Genomic DNA, 26624 nt, shown 5'->3' with positions numbered 1-26624 from the left:
TAAAAGGAAAACTCTTAGCTTCAAGCTTAGGCATATAAAGAGAATGAAGTCAAGCAGTTATCTTCTTAGAAGCCTCATTAACATACTTTTTCAGAAAAGCAAATTTTCAGCATGACTGGATTTTTTTCAAGAAGATTTCAAGCACGGAATATTTTTTTAAACTTGGGTGAACAAACATTAGGAAATCATTCCAACAGAAAGAACTGTATTTTTCTTCCACATAGACAGAATTTTTCTAAATCTCTTGACACAAAGTCAAAAAATAAAACCATGACATTTTATGAATATTTCTTACCTAACAGCATCTGTATCAAATTGTAAGTTTGGTTTATCAATCAGTCCCAATGAATAGAGTTGGTATGCCAAAGCACATTTTCCCACCATAAACTGGGCTGTGTTAGTGCGATCTAAACAGTCCACACAATTAGTTCGGAGAACTCCAGTCTGGTAAAGCAACCCAAATAAAAGATTTGTCTTAATTAACAAATTATTACACTCATTTCCTACTATGCAAGACTTGTCAAATCTCACATTATGTTAGTTCACAAAAATTTGAGGAAAGACATTTCTAAAAACTGTTAAAAGCAATTAATCTCTAGCAAGCTACCTGAGATGGCTGGAATACCTACTTTCAAAATATTCTTGCTTCTGTCATCACACAAACTGCATCTCTCCTTCAACTCACAAACAGCCCTAACGATTTACCTTACAAAGAGAAGCTACACTATTTCAGTGAAGGTCTTATTTCCAAGTATGCTGTAACTGCTGCAAAAAATGAAGCACACTTCTACCTTGCTGTGCTTCTACTGTGATGGTGCTTATACTTTGAGCTTTCTGTATCTGGAGCAACACACATGAACATTTTGTTGAAGGTCACAGTCATGCACATATTCTTTTATGCTGCTTGCATTACCATTCTTCAATTCCATAATGCACACAAAGTTATTTTATAATACGAACTGCTGCAAGAAACATATTTTAATGTAAGAGCATGAGTGATTCTTCTGCTCAAATATATATTTGGCTACATCCAAGCTAATCAACTAAACTTTCATTGCCTTAACAAAGAAGCACCTTTTGGGTGTGACTCAGAAGACACCCATTCCGAGAGGAACTGTCATCCAAACACTTACGTGTAAGCCACTGGTGACTACCTCAAATGATAAAAGTTGAAAGAGAGGTAAAATAATAATTTCTGTAAAAAAGGTAAGCCTGTTAGATTTACATTTAAAAAAATCTAACTAGTGTTGATATATTTTATTTTAAAACAGTTCAAATCCTACCTGCTCTGCTGTCTATCTGCCCATAACAAACATAACCCAAAGATCAACTAGTAAAGGAATGGTCACACGCTTTCTTACATGAACTACAAAATAATGAATGACAAGTCAAAAGCAACTAAAGCTACTTGAGAATATGTCCTGTATTAAGAGTATATAATCATAACATTCAGGTATAGGTCTGGTACTGTATGGTTTACAGTTTAGTCAGCACTTTTCTGACCTTAAAGAAAGCAATGTTTCTAAGTTTTCTTTTCTTTTAGTGACAGAACTTGTAACAACGTACAGAATATTCAGCACTGGTGAAAACACTTTTAATAACACATTTTTATGCGTATGAATATGTCACCAGGTTTAAGTATGCTTATTCCTCATCTCTTCTGCCTGACATTATACGATGCAGTTTGCTAAAATGCTGCTGTTTTAATTTTCACTACACTGGTAACACCATAGACTAAATTGTAATGGAAAATAGTTCAATACACATGCATTTCTCAGATAACCTCCAGCAAAAATACAATTGCAAAAGCATCAGGTTTTGTGGTGCCACGCAAGGACTTAAGCCATAATTCCCAACTGGATTTCTGGGATGGACACCAATAATGCTGTTTATTATAAATATGAATTTAAGGGCACTCTGAATCACCCACTGATCAGGTGTTTACATGAAATGGTTTACTGGTACTTTAGGAGTCCTGGTCTACATCACTATAACTATGGATTAATAAAGTATATTATAGTACCTGCAAGCGACCAGTGGAAACAACATAACCTCCCAGTTCATTCCACCTGAAAGAGAAACAGAACAAAGTGACTTACAAATTGTTCAAAACATAACACATCATACCATGTATTGATCTTCTCAGTGAAATAAGTGGCAATTAAAAACCTGCCACAAAGCAAAATTTATATGCTCAAATAGCACAAATAAGTGAAAGCTCTATACAGCAGAAAGATGCTGTATTTAAACCACATTGCAAAAAAAATCCATCTAGTATTAAAGTAAAAACATTCCAAACCCATATAAAACATTTCCTTTGCTCCCTGTAAAACAGAATATGAGCAACACAAGGGTTGCTAGTGCACAATAATTGAAGTAGGTATGATGCCAATGACTGGAAGGCAGAGGCTTAGCATGTACTCTAGCACAACTTGTCTGATTCAAATCTCCCCCTCACACTGATTCTAGGCATACATGCTGGATACATACATATTGTCCAAGTCCTGCAATTCTGTATAGGCCTTAACTGTACCCCAGACCCAGAAAACATGAATCAGAAAGGAATGATATTTTGAGGTAGAGGAGCAGTTACGCTCAGTGCCAGTAACCCTTGAACTACTGAATATTTTCAAGTTAGTAGGGTTACCTTGCCTGACCAGAGCATTGCTACGGCAAGCCCATAATCTGCACTCGAGACTTGCCAGACCATCTCTAGAGAACAAAGCACTACATCAATTATTGATCTTGTTCCTACTAGTTTACATTTGCCATGTTTGCTGCACTTCATGGCAAAGGAAAGCTCTAAGAGAACCTATGAGAGTTTCAGCTCAGGCTGTAACTAAAATAGGCTAAAAACGCAAGGATGCTCTTCATGTACAATGTGAACATCCATTTGTGTGGTGATGAATTAGATCCCTAACACGAAAAAAACACATCAAAAACTTATTGAACTTCTGATGCAGAAGTTATTTTTACTTCTGGATTTTCAGGGACTTGTGAGAATTTAGCTGATTAAATCACTGTACTTCTGCAGCAGTCTAAGTAAGCACACTTTCTATTTCAAAACGGTTTTAAATTTTGAATGTATAAAACCCATGAATCCATGGGGTTTATACATACAAGCTCAGTAACAATTAAGTGATAGTTATTGTATTAGTATGTCTCAAAATAAACCCACTTATTAAATTCCAGATGTTATTTGCTTTGTTGAATTTACCCCCAGATTTAGGATTCCTTTGGTTAAGATGAAAAAACTCCAGAACACATATAAACACACATGGCACAGATTACAAGTGACAAATAATGGTTTGAAGTAAGAATTCATTATAAGTTGAACAGCAGCAGCATACTTGTACTCTTTCAGGGTACCAGTATTTCTTAGCACATGCCTCAGACTGCAACTCTTTTAGCTATAACTTAAGATCAAATTATATTTTTTTCATATTAAAATACCTACAATAAGCCTTAAAATAAGAAATACTGTAATAGACAACTCTCCAAAGTATAGGTGTTATTCATTATGCATCGCTTAAATTATACATACTTTTCATCTGGCCGCAATATACTGCAGTAGGAATCAGGTCGGTTTACAAAAAACCCAGTTTTCTTTACTACACTTTCTGCAATCACATTCAGTCTATCAAGGACATTACAAAGTTTGCTGTGGAGAGAAAAAAAGCCCCACAGTAAAGATACATTAGTACTAAAAAAAAGTCACTTCTTGGAAAGTCTTTTAATAACAAAAAATACTTAAAGGAAAACTCACATCATAGCTTTATTTCTCCAACAATAATTATGTCTATAGTTTTCTTAGATTTTTGAGACTTAGGAAACAGACACTGATCCTGTTTAAGTATGTCTATGTAATAAGCTTTATTAAAAAGTAAACAAACTAGAAGTGGAAGACTTCAAAATATAAAACTCCTTGATTTTTATTTCATATTAGATTTCCTCTCTACCAGACTTTCTGTGATTCACAAAGTAAGGCAGAAAAGGATATATAATTACTCTAAATCATATTCCCCCACTTTGCTTGCAAGATGTTGCTTTGTTCAGTAACATTTGTTTCTTTATGTGGCCTTTATGACGTCCTGCACCTCCTGCTCAGATCAGGGCATCCATCCATTCATTGTTGGAGACTTAAAATTATGAATAAATAGTTAATTTTCAAAGTTTTTATTTCAGTGATTACCTGTCATTCTTCTAAGAATTTCTGCATTATAAGATACAGTAGACATATGCTGATCAGAGAACTTATACAACCAAGATGTGCGTTATTTCAGAAAAGCAATCTATACTCGTAGATTTATGATGTTTGTGCCTTGTAAATATTTCTATTTAGGAAAGCATTCATCCTTTTCACATGATCATAGTACAGCATTCTATTATCCAAAATTATAGAAGAAAAGGTTACAGAATATGTTTGCCTTTCTAAGATACATGCTTCTAATAAGGTAAATGTTTTATAACATTGAAATTCATGCGCTCATATCCTTTTGGAAGATGAAATGGAAAACGCTGATTGATATGAAACCCCTTCTTTGCTACAGTTTTGTAACTCAATAAATCTTATGACTGAAACTAAACACCTGACAAAATGCAGTGTTTTGACTAATTTAAAATAAAGTGCATGATGATGGATCTTTTTTGGCTTTTCTCAAAAATATCCCTTTGCAAAGAATATCAGTTTTCAGGCCTTGCTCCAATTTGTTCAGAAATCATAGAAAACATTAAAAAATCCTTCAAAAAGCAGAGGTTTTACACTATCCACACATATTAATAAAAGTCTCTCATAGTTCCTAGGTTACATTCAACTGAAAAGCAACATGCTCAGTAACACACAATTATTTGTATTGTGGCTAAGAGCACTAGCACAAAGAAGAATCTGTTCTACCTTTTTGTGTATTTGGCCATATCCCAGGGTATATATATAATTGCATGCTCTGGGGGTAAAAACTGGTTGAGATATGTCACAGCAGCAACAAGTTCTTCACTAAGAATCCTTTCGTGCTTTCTTTTTTCACGTTCCTTTAGTAAAAAGAAAAGGAAGTTAACATTACAATTTTTATTGACAAATGTACGTAACTCGTATACATATATATATATGTGTGTGCATATACAACAGAAATTAAAAGTGGAAGCTGTAACAACAGTAGGCAGTTCTTCATAACTAGTACGATTAAATTAAGAACAGGAGAGATAGAAAAATCTAAACATCCTGGGGTTTTAACAACTGATTGGTATTGATAGTAAAAGTCACCTGTTTCAACAGTGCATAACCATTGCATGAAAAATAGAACCTCATAAGAGCAAACAAGAGCATGCAGAAACAGAGGAAAAGAGAAGGAAAAAGACAGGCAGAAAGGACTCTATTCAATTCTAGGGTAACATGAGGACCCAGGCAAACTCTTCTCCATTAATGACAGGAGATGAAGAACAACTCTGATCTCCCTACTTTGCAATAATTTTAAAAAATTAGGATTATGTTGCCATTGTCTGAATATCTATTCAGACAGTCTTATCTATTATCATGGCTTTCCTCTCAACTTCATCCAAACTAAAACCTATACTGAATCTATGTAACAGAAACTGCTTTAAACAGCAGTCCTAAATAACGAAACCCAAAGGAAGCCTAATACATTCATTACTAGTTAGCACGTTTCTAGGATAGACAGGTAGAGGAGGACATAGATTTATATTTCATCTCAATGAAATAAAAAAAGTACTGGAAATAGAAGTCATCAGCAGTTGTGTAAAAGCAACAGCAACACTCAAAAGAAAGGTGTTCAAATCTGGGGGCTTCCTCTCCTTTGCCGGTGTTGTTTTTTTTTTTAAAGCAGTACATAGAGTAATAAAGGAACATGAATTTTAGCTCTTAATATTGAGCATCTATAAAGAGAGAAAGAGAGATGCATTATCAGCCACTGTATCAAAAACCCTAAGAATAAAGGCATTTAACAATTCACGTGTCAGGGTCATGTGAGCCTAGACTCACTCTATAACAATGGCAGATGAAAGCCATGGCTGCAGGAGATAAAATCATTTTCTTGTCAACAAATGGTATCCTAAGTTGATTCCACAGACTCTTGGACAGTCTTAAAAGCACTCCTAAACTGGAAAGCTTCCAGAAATAGAAAATAAGTTATTTAGTTGCCATTTATTACAACTTATGAGTTTTAAAAGCCTTCTTTTTATATTTTCCCTGTTTCTTTTTTAGTTTAGGAACAGATCCTACCTGCCTATAAAAGATCCTTTTTTCTAATGAATACAGTTCTGTAGAACATGATCAACTAAATGATTTTCTTAAAGACTAAAAATAAATAAGATATGATTCAAGCAAAACAAATCAATATATTAAACTCAAATGTGGAAACAGACACCACCACAGAAAAAGGCTGGATCAGAACAGAAAACAACCAAACAAGTCCAAAATGGAAAAAAAAAAAAATCAAACAAAAACTCTCAACACAAATACAAGCTGTAATAACCAAAATTATACTGCTGCTCAGAAGGCAGGCTTTGTACCACAGCCTCTCAACCAGCAGTGAATTCAATTACTGCAGCAACCATGAAGCTCCCTGCCTAAGTCCAGCCCTGCTGCCAATGGCACTGCCTGTCACCCAGCATCAGATGCTTCAGCTTTTTCTCCTGCTCATGCTTCCATGACTTTACCAGATAGAGCAAACAATAAAAGATAAGACTTTTCCATAACTCAGACTTTTCAAATAACTCAGACTGCAAACTTCACTTTGTATGGAACCATACTATTTCAGTATTTCTTAGTGCTAAATTAATGCAGTGGTAAATTTATTTGGATTTACATCTAAGGGGTAACTGCAAAAACCTGAAAACAACAGTGAAAGGTTACTGTAAGAAGCCTGTAAACGTGCAAAACCTCTTTTTGAAGGGCAGTAGTGTAAATAGATAGTGACTTATATACTATGCCATGTAGGATGAGATTTATGAAGAAAATATTCCATTTATTATCTAGTATTAGCTTAGGACACAACCAAAATCACATAGAGACTCTACAGAAATGGATATAATAATATTAAAAAGTAGAAAACATATAGGACATATTTAAAATACTGTACCTTCACAAGATTCAATATAATAATAGGAGAGCCAAATCTCTGAAACATTTGGTCAAAGTGAAGTGCAGCAACATGTGCAAAAGGATCTGCCTGGTCCACTGTAACAAATAACATACATTCAGGAGGATATTAAGTGAGGTGTAGCATCACTTAAATAATTTTCTCTTAAAACTACTCTTCACAAAATGCATAATAATTCTCGGATACTAGTGATACAATTACATACTTACCCTCTTTTTTATGCAAAAGCTGTTAAAAAACAACATGCCCTTTTCCAAACAGGAAGCAACCAAAACTTTCATAAGATGCTTACAAAAAGCAATTATTCTGTCCTCATTAAACTCAGATGTCTTCTGCCATTTTCAATAGGTCCTAAATTTTACCCCAAATAATAAGATAAACATTGATAACTTTGTATATATAACAAGCACAAAGAAAGCTGACATCTTCAAACAAAGCTTTTTTTTACTCCATTTTTAAATGTGAAGTCAAAGATGGAGATTTTTCTATCCAATTTCATCAAATACAGCTTTTTATGTGGCTGAGTATTTGCATGGTGTTTATTATAAAGAACATTGGTGCACCTGGAATTATGGCTTCCCAAAGAACAAATGCTTAGACAATTCATTCATTTTTGCAAATTTAGTCTTTACTCACTCTCTCAGATGTTCCTTTATGATACAGCACTAACCATAATCTATCACAAAGAATAATTTGTACATACGTGTTATGGGTGGCTTAGGCATCATTGTTGAAATATCTTGAGACCAGTACAGAGGGACAGAGCCTCGAACCTGAACGTAGGAAGAATAACTCCCTGCAGAAAATGACATAACTGAAGCATCATAAAGTATTTGTTCAGTTTCCACTTCATTAGCAACATCTCCCTAAAACAAACAGAAATACACCAGATGTAAGTGTAGAAAAAAGAAATGCAGGTTAAGAATTATTATTTTAAGAACAGCTTTATTATCTCAATTAAAAATGTAATGATAGCTGTGATAACATTACTTAACAGCATAACTTACAGCCAAACCCTAACAACCCTCTAAAACATTTCAGTTCTCCAGTCAGTCAAGCTCGAGTTTTCTTATCGTTGGGAGGCAGGGGGGAACCCCTAAAATCATGTTTAAATTACCTCACAGTTTGCTCCTCGTTTCAGAAAACGTGTTCCAGCAAATTTGCTTGATCTTCTGGCTATCAGAGTGACATATATAGGGCGACCGTATATTAACAGTTCTTGAAAGAGAAGTTAAGGTTTACATGTCACATGCCATTTTTTTGTTCACTTATTCCATGCAGGCAAAAATTAATTCTAAAAAATGTGTAGAAAACAAAGATCTGATTTACTATAATCTCCTTAACAGTGATGAGTATAACTTCCAAATTTCTTACGCACCTAGGAGAGAGCATCACGCTCATTTTGAATACAATACATCAATTATTTTTCACAACTTCCACAGCAGATGCATTTCTATTTTATGAAATGACAAGGAGGTGAAATAGGTACAAGATTCAGCTTGGGCCACAAACACTGCTTTTGCGAATACTGGGGTTAAAGACTAGGACCTTCTATCCGCAGATTAGAGGCATCAGTCAGCCTCTAATTATTTGCCTGGAAGGGCAGATACATTTGCAAATACTTAAGTAACAACAGCTATAGATGCAGTGGTGGCTTTCTTTTAGGCTTTTATTTCTAATTAAAAAAAAACCAACAAGCTAGAATCAGGTGCCTCGTGTGACTAATGCTGCTTCCTTAGTGTAAGGCAGGTGCTATAAAGAGGGAAGAAGATACTTGTTCATCAAATATGTAAAGACTATTGTCACTCACTAAGCAGCTATAGGCATAATACTGGCTGTCAGATCCACAGCTACTACTAAGTAAGACCACTGATGAAATAGTGGTACACAAAAATAGATTTAACTTCCTGTCTGGGCATTAAGTCAATAACTGGATGCCTTACAATCATGAAAAAGCAAACCTGAAATTTGCAAAAACACCACTAACCTTAACCTCATAAGGTTATTTCCTTGCCAAGATAATTTGTTGACAGGCTTTTAAACTAACATGATGATTAAATTAGAGTGCCTCTGTAAGATGCTAAATTCTTATCAGCTAAGATGTTGAGGCAGTATTTCTTTGGAGCGTGATATGCATTTGGGGTTTTTCTCCTCCTCCTACAATGTACATAAACCCATTTACCAATTCAAAATAATACATAGTCAGGAAAAAAAGATTTTCAGATTTTCTAGTGTTTACTTAACTTTGTTCACACAGCAGGCCTTAAGTCCTGTAATTGTTTTCAACAGAAACAGAGTAAATACAAGAATTTCTGCAAATATCGGTTATTAAAATGTTTTAAAGAAGATCAGTAAGAGAACATTTCTACATCAGCAAGACGTAGTTTTCTCCCCTTTCTCAAATATTTGTGAAAAGATGAGCTGAGTCTTAAAATCCTCTCAAGTTCTTTATTACTAAACCAAATACTTACAAACAGTGCCTCACTGAGAAATGCACTCTACCTGTCAGGACCCTGTTGTAAGAATACAGCATAAACCCTAGCAAAGTAATGAAAATAAAAGCCAACCAATAATTCTAAAATTGATAAGTATTTACACAACAAAGAAATAATTCAATTTTTTCACACATTTTAAAAAACTCAACTGATTAATCAATATTCATTAGAACAGCAAAAGGATACTCGATTGACCACAGAATCCATGAATAATATACAGCAGCCAGTCACGATGAACAATATTTTTTACTGCCTCCAGGAGCTTGCCATTCCATACATACTTTTCATAAGGCTTACTGCAAATCCCATACACTCCTAGGAAGTTGTTACAATGAAAATGCATTAGCAGTTAAGAAACAAGCTTACCTACACTGGACTGTGTTAAAATTCAGGTCATTGGAGCTTTATTTTGTTTTTTCCCTTGACATCAACTCAGCATATAATTTATTTGCATCCTTGACGTTTGCCGAACATGGACAAACTCAGGCACGTGCTGAAGTTCAGCATTTATGAGGATTTACAATTTTTATACGGCTGCCAGTCACTGTAGTATTTGAGTGCTTTTATGCATAAGTTTCAGATATTTCCAGTACAGAAAATACATCTCTGTATGGTAGCAGCAGAGTATTTGATAATAAGGGAAATAAATCCAGTTGTGAGTTCCAGTTAAGGCAAAAATACTCTACGTGAAGGACTTTATAAGCTCTTCAACTTGGGGGGCAGTTCTGGAGTTACCTATTAGGCTCTGGAAGATCATGCACAGCCCTGGTCCCTTTTACAAAAGACATGTCAGTCCCTTCTCACATAATTTAGTGTGGTTTTCCTAATTTGCACTGACATCAAGAAATTGTGCAGCCATTGTGGACCTGCAAATAAAAAAATCAATTTCTGATATATACAGAGCTTGCATCGTTTTCTGTTTCACAAATCAGGACCAAGATGACAACTGGCACTAAAAGGTGGTGAAGGGAACTGAATGAATCTGACCTGTAAAGAGAAGGAATAGGACAAGAGCTCTATTACCTACATTTTTCGTGTAGTTTTTTTCCAATGAAGTGTCTGCAGGATGAGTTATAAATGTAGCAGTATGCATGTCAATTATAGCAGCCAAATCATACCTTGGAAGAAAAAGATGAGTTCTCCTAACAGATGGGAGGTGAGAATGCAGCTGTTGAACAAACTATTGCTACCTAGGCACCCAAGTTACCATAAGCCCAAAGAAAACTGATGCAACCATTTTGGTGAAGGTTCAGCAGAACCTGGCCACAAGTGCTTGGACAGCAATTTGCCCTTTTTCTCATTTCTAGCAGCATTACTTTGGTAAGAATTTGTTTCTAAATGATAGGCAGCTATTTCTTACACATATTGTATCATATGAACAGATATGTTACTAATGTCTACTGGAAACAGAGTTGTGCATGCTCTCAGTACACTGCCTATGGTTTCAGGGTTATGGAATCTTTACCTCTCAAAGAAAAGACATAGAAGAGCTAACATATGTATGAACTCCTGAAAGATACTGCAGATAGGAGCCTTTGCAGAGGAGTAATTACTGCTCCCTCCATTCCTCATTGATATTTGTGCCATGGTAATATCTGACAACCAATTCCTGATATCCTGATATCTATGATCATGTTACTAATACTTCTTTTCTTGGGGGTGAAGGGTGGTTGCTTGAAACGTATTATTTGATTATCTTTCCATTTTTCCATCCAATTTAAGGCATACTGTATAAAGCATTACTTTTAGTGTTTTAATTACAGTATACTAGAAGTTTACAACTATTTAATATAGTAAGGTTCAGTATCAAAGATGATTAGTTATTTAACTAATGTTCATTATTGTACTTTGAATTGTAGTGAGTGTAGGTCTATAGGTGTTGTGATGAAAGCATGTCAAAAATGAAAGGGTGGACAAACAGTGTCCAAGTTTATTTTGCACAAATTTGGGTTGGGGCTGTTTCACACATTTCTGTACTTTAACTAGGTACTTGTCAGACGTTCAGAGAACCCCTTTGGTGGCACAAAAGCAGGACCAATAAATTCCTTCTTCAGTGGCTCAGAAGATAAGTTTTGCGTTAGAAGAGATGGAACCAAAGTTACTTTAGGACAAGGGGGATTTTTTTATCATATTTCTCTGTGTATTATATTTGCTGTGCAAAAGAGGTTACACAGTGGGTGACTACGAATAAGGGCAGTAATGCAGAGAGGCTGTTGAGCCTCTTTATAACCAATACGAGCACAGATCCAGATGTTGCATCTAAGCTCACTTAAATGTCAAGTTCAGAGTGTTAAGCAAAATAGTAGCAGATTAAAATTAAAGTGTAGGATTTTGACAAGCATGCAGATAATCAGTACAAGTCAGAGGGCAATAAAACATAAAAACCATCAGATTCAACAGAATGAAATCCAATATTAAGAATTACAGGGCAAAGTCTTGTGTGTGCGTGCGTGTGCATGCAATGCAAAAGGAAAATAGTTTTCCTGCCTGACCGGTTATCTTTACACATCTTTACATCTTTGCTAGTTACAAACTGAAGGCTGTAGTTTTCAACTGAAATCAGTATTTTTTTTTAGTCTTCCTGATAATGCTTACAATATCAAGTTAATACTAACTTCATACAATTCCTGTCATATTTTTTTTCCAACATGAAACAAAAAAGATTTATTAGTCCTTAAACCTTATTGCTTCCCGCACTCTTTGTAATTCATTCTTATTGAGAGTCTTACAAGTCAGTTGAATAATCAACTGCTGAGAAATGCCAGGATGCTCAATTATCCCCCTGAGTTGCAATGTAAATTAACAAAGCAATGATTAATCAGCTCTAGAAACTGCATTGTTCAAATTCAAATGTCTATAATTGCTACTTTATATAATCTTTTATTAACTCAAGACTCTTATGAGACTACTGATCAACACATAAGGCCCAAATGTTTCTCAAAAGTAAACTTAAGCAGAACATATTCTAAACCTACTTAGGACCAACAACATTGGTTTGATTAGGCATATTTGCTTACCACTTCCACCCTGTGTTGAAAGCCCTTCATCTTCAAATATATCAAAACTCTCTTGTCGGGTCTGGGTTGTTTCAGTTTTTAATGTCTCAAGTGGCATTCTCAGAATAGTAAGATTGTACTGAAGGGAGTGAGATAGATCATAGCTGTAACTGATAGACAATTAACATTTGTTAATAATTGTAGATGTACAGGACTTTTCTGAATGCCCTTTCTCTCCACCTGTAGTTATATTTAACACAGTACTACTTTGTCCATTTAAAAAAGATTTTTAAACAAGATATGCAGATTCTGATTCAATCACAGCATATAACTTCCAAAAAAGGCTTTAGAAGCATAGAAACTGTTTACAGTACAATAGCTGAAACTATTTCTATTCTTATAACTAAAAACTGAACGTGCCTTCTGAACAAAGCATATCAACAAACTTAGTTCACTGTATCCCAGGAAGCCGTCCTGAAGATCAAAAATATCCACTAGAAATATCCATATCCATATCCATAGACAACCTCATATTTCTGAGATTTAAGTACTTCTCTGAAATATAATACTTTTATTAGAAGAACTTCTGCATGATCTGGCAAGGCTGAACAGTCAGTGCAAACAGTAATTTCAGTGTCTACCTTCTCCCATGTCACTAGTAGTTTATGCAGAATACATTCTCAATTAATCTGTGGAAGGAGAAAGAAGGTTCAAAGGACGAAGATAAAAATGCACAAGCAGTGTGATCACGTGTCTTATTTCCTCAGGATACCAACCTAAAGATGCTGGGCATCAAAATCCAAAAGTAGAATCTTATAGCAAGTGTAAGTATACGGTTTTTTTTAAGGAATTAGTAACTAACACTTACCTAAAATAGAAGTTGCTAGAAAGGTCCACATTTTGAAAGATTCTCAGATACCTAGCAAAATAATTAAAAGGAAAATTATTAGTTCAACCACAAGGACACCAAGAACTCATTCAGAAAACTTCAGAAATTAAACTACGTATAAACATCAACTCTTGCCATATGCTCCCTTCCTATCTTACTGTAATTGTTTTGACAAGTAATTCCACTGGAATATCAGCATCTGGATTGAATAAATCAAATAGCCTTTTTTTTTCTGAAACCCAGGGTGTACTGATGTACATATTCCTTTTCTTTAGGCAGTTGCAGATAAAGTTGTAGTTCTATTTTCCTCATATGTGGGTCAAATTCTCTAGGACTTACACAAGCAAACTCCCAACAACATAAGAATTACGGATTTTCATAGTTATTCTCAAGTAAATGAATGAGAAAATAAATATCTACTTCAATCTACCATACCCCTGCAAATCCTCAGAAGAACTGAGACAGACAAATTATTCTACAAGCAGCTTGGAGAAACCTCATTATCACTACCCCTTGCGCTCATGATGGACTTCAATCTACCAGATGTCTACTGGAAATACAATACAGTGGAGAGGAACAGTCTAGGAGGTTTCTGGAGTAAGTAGCATATAACTTGCTGACACGACTAGTGAGTGAGCCTACCAGGGAAGGCACCCGCTAGACCTGTTATGCATGAATGGAGAAGGACTTTGTGGGTGATGTGATGGTTGGAGGAAATATTGGGCATAGCAATCATGAAATGATAAGAGTTTTAGATACTTGGAGAAGTGAGCAGGGAGAACAGCAGAAGTGCCACCTTGGACTTTCAGAGGGCAGACTTTGGCCTTCTTAGGAGAATGACTGAAAGAGTCCCATGGGAGGCAGCCCTGAAGGGCAATGGAGTCCAGGAAGGCTGGACAGTCTTCAAGGAGGAAGTCTTAAGGGTGCAAGAGCAGGCTGTCCCCAGGTATTGGAAGACAAGCTGGTGGGGAAGAAGACCAACCTGGCTGAACAGACAGCTCTGTTTGGAATTCAGGAAAAAAAAATAAAAAAAATGGAAAGTTCATGAACTTTGGAAGAAGGGGCAAGCAAGTCAGGAGGACTACAAAGTTGACATGAGGTTATGCAGGGAGAAAGTCATAACAGCCAAAACCCAAGCAGAATGTTATCTGGCTACTGCTGTACAAGATAATAGAAAATGTTTCTATAATTGTATCAGCAGCAAATGGAAGGCAAAGGAGAATCTCCAGCCTTTATTGAACTTGGGGGGAAATGCAGTGACAAAGGGTGAGGAAAAGGTTGAGGTACTTAATGCCTTCTTTGCCTTGGTCTTTACTAGAAAGACAAGAGAAAGACCAGTAATTCTCTGTGTATCCACAGGAAAGGCAGGTCCTGCCTGACTAACCTGATCTACTTCTATGATAAGGTAACCACTTAGTGGATGAGGGAAAGCCTGTGGATGTTCTCTACCTAGGCTTCAGTAAAGCTTTTGATATTGTTTCCCAAAGCATTCTCCTGGAAAAAAAATGGCTGCTCATGGCTTAGACGGGTGTACTCTTCACTGGATAAAAAAAATGGCTGGATGTCCAGGCCCAGAGAGGTGTGGTGAAAGAGTTAAATCCAGCTGGTGGCCAGTCACAAGTGGCGTTCCCCAAGGCTCAGTGTTTAGGTGAGTTCTGCTTATTATCTTTTTCAATGATCGAGATGAGGGGATCGAGTACACGCAAGGTTTGCAGAGGACACCAAGTTGTGTGGGTGTGTTGATCTGCTTGAGGGAAGGAAGGTTCTACAGGAGGAACTGGACAGGCTAGCTGGCTGGGCCAAGGCTAACTGTACGAAGCTTAACAAGGCCAAGTCCTGGGTCCTGCACTTGGGTTACAACAACCCTGTGCAGTGCTACCGGCTTAGGGAAGACTGGTTGGAAAGTTGCCTGGCAGAGAAAGACCTGGGGGTGTTGGCCAACAGCCAACCGAATACGAGCCAGCAGTGTGCCCAGGTGGCCAAGAAGGCCCGTGGCATCCTGGCTTGTATCAGAAATGACCTGCATGACCAGCAGGACAAGGGAGGTGATTGCGCCCCTGTAGTCAGCATTGGTGAGGCCGCACCTCAAATACTGTGTTCGATTTAGGGCCCCTCACTACAAGAAAGACGTTGAAGTGCTGAAGCATGTGCAAAGAAGGGCGACAAAGTTCATGAAGGGTCTGGAGCACAAGTCTTACGAGGAGCAGCTGAGGAAGCTGTAGTTGTTTACTCTGGACAAAATAAGGCTGAGGGAAGATCTTATCACCCTCTACAACTACCTGAAAGGAGGTTGTAGCAAGCTGCATGTTGATCTCTTTTCCCAAGTAACAAGTGATAGGACAAGAAGAAGTGGCCTTATGCTGTGCCAGGGGAGGTTTAGGCTAAATATTAGGAAACATTACTTCACTGAAACGGCTGTCAAGTGTTGGAACAGGCTGCCCAGGGAAGTGGTTGAATTGCCATCCCTGGAGGTATTTATAGGACATGTAGACATGGTGCTTAGGGACGTGGTTTAATGGTAGACTAAGTTTACGGTTGGACTGTACAACCTTAAAGGTCTTTTCCAAACTAAACAATTCTGTGATTCTGTGAAGAAACAATAACACTGTCTAAGAATTACTAAGTGGCTAACACCATGAATATATAGGCTAGGTAATATGGTTTGGTGTATTCTAAGAGGGGAGACTAAGGTTTACAATCAGTCAAATCTTGAAGTGGAAGCTTTTTTAATCATTGCCATTGCTTGATTTCAGTTTACCATAACCCATCACTTCTTGACTGTAGACACTTGGTGCAGACTGAAAAGCAGGTTATTGACACCATTTGCCTGCTATGCAGCAGAAGTAAAGTTAACCCACCCTGATAAGAAAACCACTAGGATGCAGATGTACAACTTGTACAAGGTTCCAGGATCAAAGGCTCAAATTTCTTTCTTCAGAAAATAATTAAAGAAAGGGGAAAAAAGAAGTGAAATGTACCACTGAGTCAGTTATCACCCTTTACAACAGCAATACTCAGACTTTGATTGCACAGAATCATTAATCTATTCAGCCCTTTTTGAAGGGCACAAAAGATCAGTTCAGATGAGACTGACACGATGCTAGAGCTACTAACAGAAGAACGGTACCCCAAACAATATAAACCAGTATTTGCACAACTAAAATGTCTAGTTGCAGCTCACCATTGCTTAGAAAACATTCACAAAAAGTACACACTGTTTACGACCATTATTTACCTGGCTTCATCAGGATGAGTGACTCTTACAGAGTCATTTGGAATGTAGATCATATTTGTATCTTCTATTTTATATATTGCATGACCACCAATATCTGCCATTTTTCTTCTTTTTGTTATTAACACAATGTAGTAGCCTTCTAAAAACCTGACAAAACCTTTTAAAACAGCATAAAAATGCTATTAGTTAGATACTTGCATTGATTTGCTCAAACATATTTAGAAAAACAGAATTGCTTGAAGACTTCATAGAATTGTTGTTTACTCTTCATGTTATATATCTATAATGTGCATGTATATACATATATGAAAATACACACATACATAAACAGATTCTTACATTTCACTGCCAGTGTTAATCAATGAACTACACAGTTTTCCCTCTTTTCCTCTCCCACTGTGCATTTAATATTAGGTAGCAGAGTTAAGACACATAAAATTCAGAATAAGTTGCTGTCTTCTTAAGATACTTGTATTTGCTTTTTACAGGACTCTTGTTGTTCAGAGTCAGGCATACCCTAATTAGTTCAGACACCAAAAGGTTAATTTTCCAGGGCAAGAAGGAATCCCAAGTTCCAATTTTGTTGAAGGGGCACAGAACAGCAAAAGGAGTTCATAGTACAACATCTTTGGGCTCCCTCTTCTTAACAGTGGTGAGCTAAATTCCCTGTCTACAACAGCATCTCTCTCAAATTAGCCATTCAAAGCATCAAGGGTTATTCTTTCTTTCTATTTACTTCTCCGATACCAACATTTGACCTCGCTGAAGTCCAGAGGGCTAAGGAGGTAGAACAGGCAGCGTCTGGCTTTACTGCCTGTAAAAAGAAGGCTTCTGAAGCCTCCCTCCTTGTTAGCAAACATTACAGGGCATAGCTATGCTTCTTCAGTGTGTTGCTTCTTTGGATGTCTCTATTACGTACCATTAGGAAAAAACATAATGAACCTTTAAATACAAATGTATAAATTAAATTAAGAATAGAAATACATAACACCTTGAACCCAAATTTATTTGTAATACAGTATAGGCAATGATATAGCAGTACCACATTTTAGTAACTAATAAATTACATGTATTAGCTCTTGGAGCTGTTTTGATGGCTTGCTGCTACTAAAGAACGTGAAACTCAGTCACTGCTGCACTGTCAACAAATATATTAACTTGAGGGAATAAAAACCCTCACAATTCACAATTTTACTTGTATTTATTTTCAGTTCTCTTAGCTTTGCATTATAAATAAAGGAAGAAGGATGAACAAAGCACACATGTTCCTCCCTGTCACAGCTGGAGGCCACAACGTGATCGAATGAACTGCAATCTTTTCTTCCGCTTTATTAGTCCCCCTTGGAAAAATGCTCTCACCTGCACAAGGACAGGAGACCCTGCTGACAATAAGAAACAAAGTCTTCCATTTGAAGCGGCCAGATTATTGAATTTCAGTTGTTAAATTTTAGTCAAAGATTTTCCTGTCTCTTCCAGGTACTGAAAATCACTCACTTGAACAGTTGCTTTCCTTTGAATTTCACCAAATGTTATACCAAAGTCTGATAAGGAACTCAGCCTTTCCCTTTGGCCTGGTTCTCTCCAGTTAAGAGAGATTTCTACTTTTCAACACTATACAGTGAACCAGAACTTAGCCTTTCAGCACTCCCATTCTGAGTGCACTGCTTTTGGCTAGTAAAATAATAAGCGAACAGAACAAAGCTGTCCTTTCCAATTCTACAAAAAACAGCTGTGTCCTCCTGACCCGAGCCAGGAGGCAGAAATAAACAACCATGTTTATACAGCCATGATTAGACATGATCATGATAGACGACATCTAAAGCATATACTTTAAAAAGAGCAAGATATTCTGAAGATCACTCAGAGAGCATGTTACTTCTGAAAAAATTATCTACATCACGTCTGATAACCATAACATTTGTCCACCTACAGAATAGAAACTCTCTCGTTATGAAGAGTACATATAAACATACAACTGGGACGCAAAATTTTTATTGAACACGACCACCTCCCAACCAAATACATCACACAGACAGTAAGCACTGACGGCTTGTGAAAAAAAAAGCCAACGCTGCAAGACTGTTAGAAGCTTCTTTAGGTTTACCCATATTATTAATACTCTTAAGTTGATAAGGAACATACATCTTATCTGAGGAACTTCTGACAAGTGGATCCATTGATAAGTTCCAGAATGCTTCATGGGCAAAAAGAACACAGAAGAAAGTACACTTAATCTGCCGCTTTAGATTAGAATACTAATAATATTTTCTTATATTTTGGTTGTTACGCAAAATTCAGGAGCGTCTTTTAAAGCAATTGCATTCTCCACCTCCTCTGCAGCTTTGGATTTAGATGTCCAGGTATATATAGACGCAAATAAAGCATAAATCATTCCTAGGGGCTGTCAGGGCACACATTAACATTTATTTTGCAGACATCAGCCATCAATATATCGACCTTGGTATCTGACAATAAGCAGGAAAGCAGTGACATTCAGATGAAGTTAGAAGCTATTAAATCCTTGAAGCAATTCCCTACAAATGGACAGCTGATCAGCCTTTAAAAATTTGGTTAGGAAACTATACTTTGAACAAGCTATACTTGTTCAAACATCAAAAATAAATCTTTAAATACCAAAAAGAAAATTAAGTCATCTTTCTGAATAGCGTGTGATGAAGAATTAACACCTAATAAAGGATATAAACTTCTGTTTTCTTTTAAAAAAGCATTCTGTGAGCTCTTGAATTCAGAAGACCAGGTTCCATGTGATCTGTATTCTACAATTAGTTGAACACTTACCTACTATACCAAAAGCAGAGACAGCTCGAGATAACCCAGAAGAGCCCTTCTGCCCAATCTTTGTTCTGTTTCCCAGGTCTAAACGGCCAAGAAGTTCCCTCACCTCTTGTTGCGTATACACATGCTTTAAAATAAAAAGTCACTGGTGTTACTGCTTTGGTAGTTAAATGTTATTTCATGTCAGAGATTAGCAGAATTTACTTAATGTAAAATAAACCAAATGTCTGGTCAGAGTACATCCTCTGTCTCCTGTTTCAGTCCTACCAACAAGCACAAAAATTTTTTCAGGCACAAAATTCACCACTCACTGCAATAGAAGTAGTGACGGCCATGTGCATTGAAACATTCTAAATGTTAAGTGTTAAGATTTAAAACAATAAACTTCCTGGAAAGAAATCAAGTGTTATTCTGTTGTGTACATTAAAACTCTTGTTGCTGCAGTTTATTTTGCTTCAGATATGATATATCAGAAACATTAAAAATTTGGCTAAATAGTAATTAAACATATTTTGCAAAGCTGAACATAAGAAAACCACTGGGAGCAGGTATACAATAAACTGAAAAATCTGGGAAAGTTTCTTTAAAGTCAAGGTGTTGTTTGGAGTTCTTGTGGCCATTCACAAACTGTCACTAGTTATTTTCATGCTAATACCACACGCATCTGGCGTACAACCAGAGGCTGAGAGAGATGGGATTGACTAGCCTGCAGAAAAAGCTTAGTGGGGATCTTCTCAATGTGTATAAATACCTGGTAGAAGCGACTACAGTAGTTTGAGTCAGACTCTTCTCAGTGGTATCCAGTCAAAGGACAAGAGGCAATGGGCACAAGTTAAAATACAGAAAATTCCATTTGAACATAAGAAAAAGGTTTTTTTACTGTGTGGATGGTTGAACCCTGGAATAGGTTACCCAGAGACTTTTGCATATTTCAAATGCCACTGGGCATGGCCCTGAGCAACCTGATCCAGTTGATATTGTTCTAATAATGATGGTTGGACCAAACAAACTCCAGAGATTACCTCCAACCTCAATTGTTATATGCCTGTATTCTATACCTTTATTGAAACAGATTAATTGTGTAATATCTAAATTCAGCTCAATATAGACAGCATACTTTGGAATAACTGAAATAAACGTAGAGAGGCACTCACCTTATCATCAATTATAACCAAATCCTTTGGTTCAGTGCGATCTATTTTCAAAACACGGTATTTGGTCTCTGCAGGATTACTTCCAACGAGAAAATACCGCTACATTTAAAAAAAAATAAATAATAAAGTCAGAATATCATTCAAGATAAAGCAACCAAAGCCCATTGCAACATAATACATCAACAATACCCTTTATACAGTTTCTAGACTACATCCATTTCAAATAATGTAAAATATGTAATATTCCATACCGCAGTTAATAAACTATTCTAGACATCAGTACCTTAGGCAAGTACATTTGCATACAATCAGCCTTTACAGCTTAGAAGGACTCATTCTCTACATTATACAAAGAGGGAAAAAAATTAAAGTTGAAGAAAGGCAAAAACTTGTTTAGAGAGGAAAAGATGTAACTTACATCAGGCACTGTCCAACTACACCCTATCCCAGCTATTATTGTCTTCCCATTCACTTTGTAAAATATATCAGAAGCTTAGATATAGGAGTTCGTAACTTTTCATAACCTCCAACTATTGTTGTTATATTGTAGCCCATTGCTATTTCTGCCAACTAGTCTTTCCTAGTACATACTAAACATGGAGTAATTGTAAGTACTTCACTACTGCAAGTTTTCTTAATTTTTTACTTCTACTTGCCATGCTAAACTTCTCACCAATAATGTTCTTCCATAACACTGAAGTTTGATTTGACCAGCCATACTGGTTAAAAAAACTACTATACTTACAAAAAGATTAGCTTTATTTCTCACTTAAAATATGAAAGAAAGAGCACAGATAAACATATCATGTGCCCATTTCCCATGTAAGAGAATCAAACTTTAAATGAATCTTTACATTTAGAGGAAATAACAGTAAGCACAGTTTGCAGGACTGACTTGCTATAAGCAGCTCATTTTACTAATTCATTTAATCTGTGTGGTGCTAACACACAGCAAGATGTAACTCATTAATAATGCTCAGCCTAGTAGGAAAGCACAGCAAATTTATGTGGATCTATGCAGCCAGCTCTTAACTTTAAAAGTCACATGGATTTGAGATGTGGGAGACAAAATCAATAATAACATTCACACAAACGTTAGAATTTTTATACCAATTAGATGTTAAGAAACATCTTTACTGTCAAAATATTAAAGGTGCAAGAAGAACTTAAACCCCTCTTTGACCTCCTTAAAATCACAAAAGCATCTATATAGTCAGTAAGCTCTAAAAAAAAGAGAATAAAATACTTAAAGAGCTATAAAAGGGAACACCACCTACTCCTGGCTCCAACTTGTACACGGACAGTGTACAGAGACATTACTGAGTGGCAAGTTTTGCTGTTTACTCCTAAATGACAGTAAAGAAGGCCCTTCAGAGTCATCTGCTATCACAGCACTCCCTCACTGAAGCCTTCGAGGCAGCATTTTGGCACAGGAAACTGTTCAACTACTGTTTTATTAGCAGCAATGTGCTGCTGTGCACAGCCCAGACTCCCCAGCCTGCGTCCCATCACAGTACCCTCTACAGGAGATCACTTAATGCCAAGCTCTGTGCCTTCCAGGAGGGAAATCATAACAACAAGGTGTGGGTTGGAGCCCCCAGTGCATGGGACTGAATGGCACAAAGGTGGAAGGTGGAGCTCCTCTGCTGCTATTACTCACCAACAAGAAATGCCAAGACAGATGCTTGCTTAGACCGTGCCACCACACCACCTTTTTCTTCAAGTGGTTGAAGATGGATGGGCAGAGCGAAGTACCATACTGATTTGTGATACACAGATGATACATTAACTTGCATTTTAAGAGCGTCACTTCTTTATTCGTACAATATTTTTAATTAAAGCTAAACAATTATAAGTAGCCCATAATACTGAAATACAGCTCAGTGACGTCCTCTCCGTGTCCAGCTCATTAAATGAGTAGAATTTCTTCTCAAAATGACATCTATGGTTACTGACAATTTATCCTGAATAAAAACAGAACTAGAACTTTAGGATGCTTGTTCAAGTTCGGACCAAGGACCACATTTAAAAGTGGAGCATGGCACATGACACACAGAGAGAGGGAGAGGAAGGAAGAGAGAGACGGATCTAGAATTGGAACTGCTATTATGAAGAAGTTCAGCTGAATATTTCTTCATTTCCATTTTAACAGTGATAAAACACAAGGAAGCGCTATGAGGAATGCATCACTCGCATCACCTCAGCAGCTGCTATAGTGAGCTATGCATGGCTACAGTGCCAGCTTTAAGGGCTGCTGGTTAGAACAGCAGTAGAGTTAGATTAGATGAGAAGTATAATAATTGTATCTGCAGGCTATGGTAGCAGCCTCCATAATGAATGTTACTTCACAAGATCTCTTTGAAGTCCTTTAAAAGACTAAATCAGGGGGTTTGTTCCAAGTTAGAAAGCTAGGCTGTGTAGTGTTTTAAGGAAGGTCAGCTGAGAACAGCATCAAAACCCAGCATCAATGGACTTAAAAGAAGCCACTTACTTAGAAAGCCAGGCAAGGGGAAATCTCTGTTTAGCAAATGGGAATCTTACCCAGAGCATGTTAAGAGAATATTCTTATGAAAGTAATAAAGAACAAAACATCTGCAAAAACTTGAATTTGAACTAGTCCTCAAAACAGGGAAACAAAAATCAGACTTCTACTTGTTAAGTTTTCAGGGCTGGCTAACAATCAACAACCCCATAATTCCTCAAAAAACCAGCATGATGGGCCACCTTGCATTCAAACTCCAAGATCTGAAATGAAAACACAGACAGTATGAAAACTAACAATGCAAAAATTAAGTGGGAGGAAAAAAAAAGACATTTCAGCATTAGCTGCTTCTGCTATCTAATTTATGCATCTAATGAATAAATAAGTCTGTCTTACAGAATGACATGAAGCACTAATAAAGCCATATCAGTGACATGTACTACAATTAAATTTACCACACACAAATACTAGGAAATAAAGAAAAATACGAAATCAGCACAACACTAAGAATGTAACATCAAATAAATTAGTTCCTGAGGTTGCAATATAATTGTAAAATTAATCAAAGCTAAAATACTATGTACTGTTTACAACTGTTTTGATTAACAGAAATCATTACAGTAAATAAATGAGAATTCCCAGGTAAGCCACAGAAACTTTTCTGGGAATCTTTATCCTTATTCTCCCACTTCACTTATTACTAAATTTAAACTGAATAAATTGAAACATTTTTCAATTGCCTCAAACTATTCCACTCTACAGCAAAGCTACTGCATTCAGATAAATGAACAACCTTGACCAACAAAGTACTTTCTCAACAGTACACAAGGAGAAACTGAGCAGAGACTTTCAACCATCACCTGAGACAAAATGTGCTGTTTCCAGCTTTAGCCTGCCCTCGATCTTTGCTGAAACTTGTTAACAAGTGCACTTTCCCAACCACAGCAGTGCACCATGCAGGTACTCGCATAAAAGATGTGGACTGAAGCTTAATTTATTGTACAATTATCACTAAGCAACCACAAGATAGGAACAATCATTAGTCACTTCCACCTGGGACTGAGTTTTAACCAAAGCAATCTAATTGAAAGGCTTTACACCCTCTTTTATCAATCTTTTGATTCAGCCAAGCCAATAAAAATAGCTTCGCCTAAACGGAGCCTAAGCAAAATAAAGAACTTCTTACTGCAAACTGTTGTTTATAATGGCAGAGTAATAGTTTTGAAATTAAACATTCTGCCCACAATTTTTTTCTTCCTTTAAGATTACTTCTTAGAACTCCTGGTCTAAAACTATGATTTGCCTCTTTGTATGAATTAATTGTCATTAAAAAAATTTAGCACTGTAAAGGACTTATTTTACTCATTTACATACAGCTTAATTAGAAGAAAAATACACAAGAAGTTACATGAAAAATACAGTAGTGCACTAATACAGTCAATTTTTAAACCTGCAAAGGGAATAAATAAAACACTTAAGGACTTCAGTTGCTCTCTCAACGCACTCCTCAACAGCACAGGGGGAGAAAATAAGATGGAAAACATGATGTGTCAAGATAAGGACAGGAAGACGGACGAATATGTACCATCACAGGCAAAACAGACCTGACTCAGGGAAAATGAATGTTATATATTGACAATTAAATTAAGTTCCGATAGCAAGAAATGAAAGATAAATTAAAACACCTCCCCACCTCCTTCTTCCCAGGGACAGCTTCACTCCCAACTCCTCTACCTCCCTCCCGTGCTGAGAAGCACACCAAGGTGGGAGATGGGGGGCTGTGGTCAGTTCATAATAGCTCCTCTCTGCTGCTCCTCCCACACTTCACACTTTGAGCTGCTCCAGCATGAGTCCTCTCCACAGGCTGCAGCTCCTTCTGGAACTATCCCCATGCTCCTTCGTGGTCCTTCCCAGCGGCTGCAAGGGGTCTGGCTCTGGCACTGGCACCACCTCCCCAACCAGTGACCTTGCTGTCTGCAGGGCTGTTTCTCTTAGAGCGTTCCTCACTCTTCTCTCTCGCAGCTGCTGCACAGCGGTTTGGACTCTCTTTACCACAAAACTGTCACCATCTCTTGGAGCAGGTCCAGAGGAGGGTCACGGAAATGATCAGAGGGCTGCAGCACTTCTCCTAGAAGGACTGAGGGAGTTGGGGTTGTTCAGCCTGGAGAAGAGAAGGCTTCAGGGAGACCTTACAGCAGCTTTTCAGTATTCGAAGGGGACTACAGGAAAGATGGGGACAGACTTTTTAGCAAAGCCTGTTGTGACAGGACAAGGCCTAATGTTTTTAAACTAAAGGAGGGTAGATTTAGACTGGATATAAGGAGAATTTTTTTTACAATGTGGGTGGTGAAACACTGGAACAGGTTATCCAGAGAGATAGTCGATACCCCATCCCTGAAACATTCAAGGTCAGGTTGGATAGAGCACTTGATTTCGTTAAAGATGTTCCTGCTTCTGCAGGAGGTCTGGACTAGATGACCTGTACAGGTCCCTTACAACCCAAAGCATTTTATGACCTTGGCTGAGTGGCTCAGTCACAGCCTGCAGTGGGTTAACCCCAGCCTCTTCTTGCAGCAGCTCCTGCAGCCCCAGCACATGGGCACCCGCACCCAATGCAGGAAGGCATTTATGTGCTCGTCACACCTTCTGTCAGCCTAAAGAAACACAGCGGGTTGCAAGACAAGAACCTTGATGTGAACACTGACTTTGGATCAGCCACACTATTATCTCTCTACTTTAATTTATGCTTAGCTGGGCAGTGCAATGCTGTCAGACCTCCATCCTCCTTCACGACAGGCATGGAGTTATGCAAGAAAAGGCATCTTCCTCAGCTTTTGGTAGTAGTTTTAATATGTACCGAACTTGATTGTAAATCAGAAATCTTCAAGGCATAAACAAGATATTAAATAGGGTTAAAGAAAGTACAGGTTCTATCTTTCTTCTTTACTACCAAAGAAAGGAAGAAAAATAATTACATCTAGATGTAAGGTAGAGTAAAAACTCTAATAATATGAAGAGATGATAAAGGGCAAAAAAAGGTGCCTGAAAATAGCAAAAATACAGTTAGCATGCTGTCTGCTTCCTGTAATCGGCTGAAATTCTTCAAAAGATGCTCTTTCAAGATGAGAAATTGTAAGAACGCACCTTGCCAGGCACCACTCTCAGGGCACATAAGAACAGCTGCCCTTTTGTTGCAGGGCAGCCAAAGCTTTGTCCCAAACAGGACTTTGCTCTTGCTGCTCCACTGAGGGGTTCCTCAAGATTCTCCCTTCTAATTTTCAGCTAAACCTACTAATCATCAATCTCTACATTCTCCTTTAGCTAAATACTCCTCCCTTCTTTAACATCTATTCTGCTGGAATGCTTTCAGAAAGTAACCGGATCGCCTTTTCATCATTCAATTCAACAGACTAAAGCAATCTTGCTGTCCCTTTGCTCCTCCCAAGTTACCTCCAGCACCTA

The 26624-nt window shown here is 37.2% G+C and overlaps 1 protein-coding gene across 1 annotated transcript in view; it reads right to left on the bottom strand.

Moving 5' to 3' along the window:
- FIG4 (FIG4 phosphoinositide 5-phosphatase) overlaps positions 1-26624 on the bottom strand; it is a 72229-nt gene that overhangs the window by 37905 nt on the left and 7700 nt on the right. The window contains exons 2-14 of the mRNA XM_069851702.1: positions 20681-20779; positions 19530-19653; positions 16731-16887; positions 13475-13525; positions 12628-12776; positions 9797-9925; positions 8233-8333; positions 7819-7981; positions 7095-7192; positions 4895-5028; positions 3545-3661; positions 2024-2069; positions 296-444 (exon numbers count right to left, since the gene is read on the bottom strand). Coding sequence (XP_069707803.1) covers positions 296-444; positions 2024-2069; positions 3545-3661; positions 4895-5028; positions 7095-7192; positions 7819-7981; positions 8233-8333; positions 9797-9925; positions 12628-12776; positions 13475-13525; positions 16731-16887; positions 19530-19653; positions 20681-20779 — 1517 coding nt within the window. The remainder of the gene's footprint in view (positions 1-295; positions 445-2023; positions 2070-3544; positions 3662-4894; positions 5029-7094; positions 7193-7818; positions 7982-8232; positions 8334-9796; positions 9926-12627; positions 12777-13474; positions 13526-16730; positions 16888-19529; positions 19654-20680; positions 20780-26624) is intronic.

This window comes from Phaenicophaeus curvirostris, chromosome 2, assembly GCF_032191515.1.
Source record: "Phaenicophaeus curvirostris isolate KB17595 chromosome 2, BPBGC_Pcur_1.0, whole genome shotgun sequence".
NCBI classification, from domain to species: Eukaryota; Metazoa; Chordata; class Aves; order Cuculiformes; family Cuculidae; genus Phaenicophaeus; species Phaenicophaeus curvirostris.
The sequence above is the reverse complement of the archived record's forward strand: the minus strand, read 5'-3'. Positions and strand labels throughout refer to the sequence as shown.